At 38.1% G+C, this 7913-nt stretch overlaps 1 protein-coding gene and 1 pseudogene across 1 annotated transcript in view; one reads left to right on the forward strand and one right to left on the reverse strand.

Moving 5' to 3' along the window:
- LOC105301694 (potassium channel subfamily T member 2) overlaps window positions 1–7913 on the reverse strand; it is a 211494-nt gene that overhangs the window by 71938 nt on the left and 131643 nt on the right. Inside the window, exon 13 of the mRNA XM_023520107.1 lies at window positions 6596–6704. Within this exon, the coding sequence (XP_023375875.1) occupies window positions 6596–6704 (109 nt within the window). The remainder of the gene's footprint in view (window positions 1–6595; window positions 6705–7913) is intronic.
- LOC111729129 lies at window positions 3325–3443 on the forward strand (annotated as a pseudogene).

Below are 7913 nucleotides of genomic sequence, written 5' to 3' on the forward strand. Positions count from 1 at the left end.
AGGGTTTAAATTCCCTGGCTAGATTTTACCCATCATCTCTCCATTGCTTTTACTCAACCAAGAAGCCAACGCCTTTATTCCTCTGATTATTCAGACCTTATCACTCCTCTGCTCAGAATCTTCCAATGATTTCCCATCCCAGAGCGACGGCCAGCATCCTGACAGTGGCCCGAGGGACCCTGCGTGACTGGCACGTGGTTGCCCCTGACCTCGCCTTCCTTTCTGCTCTCTTCTGTCTTTACTGCCTCTCACTGTTTCCCACGCCTTCGGACGTACGTGCATCTTAGAGTCAAAGCTCGTGTCGCCGAGGTCCGCGCGGCTGAGCCACTTGACTCAATCAGGTCACTGATCAACACCAGCTCCTTGGCGTGGTCCCGCAAGACTCTGTCTTGTAAGTCGGACCCACCGTGACACACTTGAACTTCCCGTTGTCCCCCGCTCTGTGTTTCTCCACTGCACTGTCGCCTTCTGAGAGAGTCCATATTTTACTTGTTTTTATTTATTATCCCTCTCCCCAGTTGGACTAAAAGCTCCCTGACAAGTGATCGTTCTGTTGATTTTCGTACCGAACTCATAACACCTAGTATGGCTCTGTCATACAGTAAACATTCAGAACGTAGATTGTTAAATAAATTGATGAGTCGACAAGAAAACTATTATCTCAAATTCTCCATATAAAACGATCGACTTAATGAAGCGTGTAATTGTCTCAGTGGTAGATGGCTTCACCAGTTGGTGAGTCACCCGTTTCTCTCTGTCAGCCTGGTGTTCTTCCTCTTTGCCACGTTCCTCCCTCAACTTACGAGTTCTGTTTACGACGTGAAACAGAGAATTTTAGTTGTGACGAGGACTCTCAGTTCTCAGGGTCCAGTCTTAGTTGCTACTTTATTGAGAGAAGTTTCCGAATCACATAGTTTATAATAATATGTTTGCTTCGGCTCTTTGACAGAAAACTTGTTAAAAATATCTACAACTCTACTGTAGATACTTAATAATATTTCCTTATTTTAACTGTGTCAAGTTCGCATCACCAGAATTGAGCTTTCAGTGACCTTCATCGTATTCCGTATATAAAACTTAGTCTATCACGGTTATTTGTATGATTCAATATACGCGCATCTGAGGTCCTTTGATTTGCCTACGATATATAACCGAATTATTTAAAAAGAGTATAGCTATCCTTTTAAATAACCACGTAATATGTATATATGTGTGTGTATGCACATAAATCTTTTAAATCTAAACTTACTGACATTGCTAACGGACATTACTAGAATCAAGCCTACATTCTAATATGCAAAACATAGCAGTACCTTTAGATATGAAAGGCAGCGGCCGGCCTTCATGGAGAGCCTTCTTCTTACCTAGGAGAAAACAGCCTGAAGCCAAGGGAACATTCTGTGATTTCAGAGAGAGTGTCTGGAGGATTAGGATCCACAGGCTAAATATACTGGCAGAAAATATGTAAAGAACTAGGTGTTCTGAGGGCGTTGCTGAGGTGGCGTCAGACAACCTGTTCGGGATGCCGAGCCCCAGACTTACGATTTGTAAAATAAACGTCACCCCTACTTTTGGTCGTACTATGTTATGTGGGGCAGGACATGTTTTTAACTAACGCAACAGCCCTTATTATGGATGAATAAAATTACTGGACAGGACCCTCTTCGTCCCCATTCCTTTTGAAGCAATACCTGATTTTCCTCCTTACCAGGTGGTGATACCCCAGACAGTCTCTGGATCCCATCCCCCACTCTCTCGTTACATTTCCGGTCTCTCTCTCCTCACTGGTACTTACCCTGGAAATGACACTTTACAAGCAAACAGACAAGAGATGAAAACATGTGGACACACACACGCGGAAAGCTTTCCTCGGCATCTCTGCGCGGCAGAGCTGTCATTACCTCTCTTTCTGATCCTCATGAACAAACCCAGTGACGTGGTACTCTCCGTGTCCTTAGCATCTCCTCTTTTCCTCATCCTTTCTCAAAATGAGAATGTCTTCATCTCAAATCGCCCCCTGAGAACTCCCCGGAGGCCAGGGACCTAACTCTGCCTGCTCAGCGTCCGCCGGTCTTCGGCCACCTACGGGGTCAACAGCCCACTTCTCTGACGACTCGTTCCTCCTTTAGATTCCTTTATGCTCTGCTACCTTTGCTCTCCTTCTCGTCCATCTGTCTCCTGATAGTAATAATTTCCCAAGGAGCCGTGCTCGGTTGTCACTGCTCCCCAACGCCTGCTACTCCTGCTTCCCCTTCCGTGAGAACAGCGACAGTTCCTACCACCACTTACACCTGCAGCCAGCGTGACATTCCTCTGACTGCCAAACCGGGCATTTTATGTCCCCCCGCCGCCCAACTCCGTGTGTGAAGATGTTTTGTTCTTTTCTCTCTTTTCTACATCCGTATCTTAGTGGCCGAGTTCCGTAACTTAGAACTTTGCAATAGTTTCTTATTCTCTTTTCTTTTCCACTGATGATCGCCGAGAACAAAAATATCACCTCTTATATGGGACTAATAAAATAAATATTGAAATATTTATGAAAGTCAATTGGAAGAAAAAAGAAAAAGAAAATTAAATTTTGATAGGGGCGAAGCGGCATCGGAATGGAGAATCAGTGTCTATGAACTGGCCCGATCTTTGGCCTTCCCTTGCCCACATCGTCACAGTCCTTGTCCAGTAGCCTATGGCGATTTTGTCCAAAGAATAAACCTATGCTCGTTTTCCTAACAAGACTGCCAAATAAAACAAAATGCTAGTTCGATTAGCAATAAGAAACATCACTGCCAAGAGCACGGAACGCTTCAATGTAATAAAGCGAGCAAAGAGGAGAAATCGCGACGTGCCGAAATACGGAGTAAACTCTCAGTGAATGAAAAGAGCAGTCCCATGAAGTCCTGCATGACTCACAGATCAACCAGGACTAGAAGGAATACATTAGCATATAAGAAAAGGAAATAAGAGTAGTAACGAGCCTCGGGAGCTTTATGAGTCAGGTTCCTGGCTAAGCTGCTGTAGAGACTCCAAAACACAAGCCAGATTTTCGTTTTCAATTAACATTCCTCTTACACAAAAGTCCAGAGGTTGGCCAGTCATCCTCGATTTGTGGATTTCACCTGTGTCCCGTTTCCACTGGTGAGAAGAGAACTAAGGAAAAGACGGTGGGGGTTGAGTCCGATTCCAGCTCTGAATGAGAAACTCCGTCAATACTGTGTCCTGAGGCACGTTGGTCACTGGAACTGACCGTTTGATCTCCAACTCTTGATTCCTTTGCCTATCTCATTTGTTTCGGAAGTCACATAGCACTTTATTTAAAAGTATATCTTTGTCTACGGCCATGCTACCCTGAACAAGCCCGATCCTGTCTGCTCTCGGAAGCTAAGCAGAGTCGGGCCTGGTTAGTACTTGGATGGGAGACCACCTAGGAAGACCAGGTGCTGTAGGCGTAGAAAATAAAAAAATAAGGGATTGTAAGCTGACGAGGTCCTTGCAATCTGTGAGGTCAACCAAGGGTTGCCTCGCCTAAATATATATATATATATATATTCATATATTTAATATACATGTATATAAATACATATAACATATATATTAAATTAGGCCATTTAAGGCTTTGTATTATATTTATTTGTCTGCTCATTGGATCCTAAAGTCTTAGCTTCTTTTTTCACTTTGTATCAACTAATAGAATATACAATAGCTTGTGAATCTCAACTATTTTTATTCAAAATCACCCTTTATTATAGAAGAAAGTTTTAATAATATTATGTTCTGTCCTTTTTAAATGGAGAAATCTGAGTACCGTTGTAAGCTTGGTTTTTAATTAAAGGTTTGATAATCTTTGTATAAAGTATTTTATAGTATTCAACATTTTCCCCATTATACTACTAAATTTAACTCACTAGTTTGTTCTGTTATTATTAAAACAATATATTCGAGCTTTCTAATTTCTGCCGATGCTCTAGGGCAAAATTGCAAACATATTCTGTTAATAAGTGAATCTTGACTATATCTTCGATTAATGCATAATACAGAAGACATGATACAAATTAGTCAAATGATATTGTTAATAAAATACATTCAGTATATTTATTTAAGTGCTTTTTCCTGTTCAGATAATTATTTATACTAGTGACGGTATATATCTGATGAGGTACTTGTATCTAGAATATATAAAAACCCTTACTACTCAATATTCAAAGACAAATAACCCAATTAAAAAATGGGCAAAAGATCTGAATAGGCTTTTTTCCAGAGAAAATATTCAAATGGCCAATAACACATGAAATAATGCTCAATGTTATTAGCCATCAGTAAAATGAAAGTCAAAATCACAATGAGACACCACTTTGCGTCCACTAGGATGATTATAACCGAAAAGCTGGATGGATAATAAGTGTTACTGAGGATGAGAAGAAATTGGAGCCCTAATACATTGCAAAATATTACTGTTTCTTTGGAAAAAGTTCTGGCAGTTCCTTAGGTCCCAGGAATACCACTCCTAGCTATATACCCCAACGAAATGAAAGCATATGTCTGCACAAAAATCTTAACAAACATTAAGAGCAGTCTCATTCACAATGCTGGAAACAACCCAAATGTCCATTATCTGGTGAACAGAAAAACAGAATATGATTTATTCATATAAAAGAATAGCATTCAGTCATAAAAAGGAATAAAGTACTGATGCATATTATGAAGTGGATGAAACTTAAACATATTAAGCCAAGGGAAAGAAGCCAAAAAAAAACCCCCCACACCGTATGATTTAATTTATATGCAATATCCAAATTAGGAAAATCTATAGATAGTAGCTTAGCTATCTGACTGGCGGAAAGAGTCGGGGAGAAATGCGGACGACTGCTGAAAGGTAGAGGGGTTCTTTATGGGGTGACAAAAATATCCAAGAGTTAGACAGTCAGGATGGCTGCCCAGGTCTACAAACAGACTGAAAAACAGTGAGTTGTACATGGTATGATACGTGAATTATAGCTCAATAATGCTGCTCTGAAGAAAGCCTTTCTGGTGGACTGTAGCGTTTATTGTGATACTTAGTTGTGAAATTGTTTTGCGGGTCTGTCTTATTTACGGAAAATCCTTATTGACATAGTAACAATGTCCTCAACGACATTCTCTTTAATAAGGCAAAATTCGTTAGAATATATTGGGAAATGTCCTATTTTAAGGGTCGCTAAAATTCTTTTTTAAATGACCTCAAGTATAATTTATTCACCAGGCACTACCATGTAACAATAAATAACACTTACTCGACGTTGAGCGATTTAACCAGTCTTCGAGTCATAGTGTGCATTAGTGTAGCTGGTCCTTGTGCACATTTATTTGCACGACAGTGAAGCCGGCCTAGATATTCAACTCCAGAGGCATATGACTCCGTGACAAAGACGACATGACAAAATAATGAACCCATGTGATGAGCTCTATGAATGTTCAGTTAATGGGTGTCAAAATAGTTTTCAGTATTTTATTTCATCACTATGCTGAGTACTTTCTTCAACAGAAAAAAATGATTTCGTTCACGATCGTATAGAATAAAAATATTTCAATTCAGAACGTTAAGAAAATTGCTCCTGAGAAATTCTTACTGTCTCAATAGAGCAAAGACAGAATTAGAGGAAAGTGAGTACAATACACTCAAAACTACCACAGGGCATTTACTATTTTTCAATTAGCAACTTACTTCATCTCGTAGTAAATTCCAAGAAAGAATTTTCCTTTCCTTTGATTTATTTGGCATGACACTTCACTTAAATAACCATCAATTAAATTAACTAAATTTAAATAATTATAACCACAAACACCACAGTGAAATTTACGTAGAAGATCAACATTTTGTCTAGAATACCAAGTAAAGAATATGAAAAGGAATGAAATGCAGTGCGACATTTGTCTCTCTAAATAAGAGCGATGACTCTGTTCCCTGATTATATTTTCCTTGATCATCCAAGTCACAAACGGCCTCTGTATTTTATGAAACTCTATCAAAATAAATGAGAACAAAATATTCTGATGCTGTCACTTTCCCCATCTACTTTAAAATGCATATAAAAGGTGATTTCTTTTATAGTACATTAATCTTATTTACTGCTTTATTATCATTCTATAATAATGGAAAACTTAATTTTGAGGTCAACTGTGTACATATAGCTTTAAGTTTAAAAACTTACCTCAGGAATAGAAAAAAAATGGGCTTTGAGGTCTTACACTAGTGACAGTCATCATCCTGGTTTTTAAAATTTTTATTTGCTAAGTATTAATCTCAAATAGAGAAATAACGCCCTAATCCTAGGCCTAATGAATCATACAGACACTTAGGATACTGAATGAAACAAATGACCTCAAGATCAGTTGGAAGAGACAGCAAATCACTGTCAATGTCCACTATGTCTTGGACCCCTTAACAGGTCTGTATTTGTCTATCCATCTATCTCGTTGTCAGATGAAGATAACTCACACAAATACAAGTATAGGTACATATCTAGCTGTATACCTTGGCTTGTATATTTCTAAATCACATAGCTGTACTTATATATATATATATATGTTAAAATGCATTATCTTAAAGAAAAAATATACTTACTGCCCTCTAGAGGTATGAACCAGTAGTGTAATAAGTGTAGATGTTGCTGGGCATACACAGTTTAAAGCTAACATGGCGTATTTAAACTCTTCTTCACAAACAACATGATCTGTTTGAAATAAAATAGGTAAATTAGAATAATTTACCTTGAGAGAATAAGATTTTAAAGTAAAATGAAAAATAAAACAATGAGTAAAATTACAAAAGAGTCAATATAAACACACTCGTTTTATAAATGTTTTTACATGTACAATTTCATCCCCAGAAAAAACTTTTTTTACGAAAAAGTAGTAGACTATGAGTTATGTGATTGACAGGGAAGGGGGTTCTAACCCCAGTTCTGTCTGACAAATTTGACAGACTTTGGCAAAATGTTTGATTTTCCTACGCCTCATCTGTATGAGCAATGTGGTCTAGGCAGGTTTGAGGTGCAGCCCAGAAAATAAATCAAAAACCCTATAAAGTCTCCTTTAGTTCTGATTGTTCTATGGTATGAAATATAACAGCGTTGACTGAAAACAGTATATATTGACTAAAGTCATAGTCCAACAGCATAAAGACTTAGAAAGTAATTATTAAAATAAGTGGTAGAAAATATTTGCATGACATATAAGCAGTAGATTTTGTGCAAAACAACCATAATATCAATAAATATTAATGCTAAAATAAATTTAAATTTAAATTGTACTTTAACACCAAGACTTAAGGACGTAAAGTTAAAAGACGTCAGGGTCCCATCTGAGTGGCTATTGAAATTCAACGATTAACAAACAATAAAGAAGGTCAGAGATGATGGCACGTGGGGGGGAGGGGTTGTGCAGGCCGCATTGAAGGTAGATGATGTCCCTCAACCCGAGTATATTACTTTCATGCATGAATGAGGACTCAGGGGCCAGATATTCAATTTTCCATAGATGTCATATTTTAGAGAAGTGATTAAAGTATTGTGTATTTTGGGAGGGGGAAAAAAACCCAAAAAACCCAGCCCTTTTTTTCCCAAGTAAACAAATCTAGCTGGTATTGGAAATAAAGGCAATGTTTAAAGTTCTAAGAAAAGAAATATTCTTAGGCAGAAAATAGCAGTTTTAGCTTAATTAAGAAATTGAATTTGTCAGTGAGCCAGATCTATAAAATGAACACATACACCACACAATTTATTAAAAAAAAGTAAGGTGACTTGGGAAATGGTTCAGCAGATGCTCCAGACAGACAAATATTACGCTCACTCCTGTGTTTATAATATGTTCGCATATGAAAGAGCCCGTCATTTTTCATTTTTCTTCTGTTTCCTTATCTGTTTCACATTATATGGAAGAAA

This window comes from Pteropus vampyrus, unplaced genomic scaffold (assembly GCF_000151845.1).
Source record: "Pteropus vampyrus isolate Shadow unplaced genomic scaffold, Pvam_2.0 Scaffold248, whole genome shotgun sequence".
NCBI classification, from domain to species: Eukaryota; Metazoa; Chordata; class Mammalia; order Chiroptera; family Pteropodidae; genus Pteropus; species Pteropus vampyrus.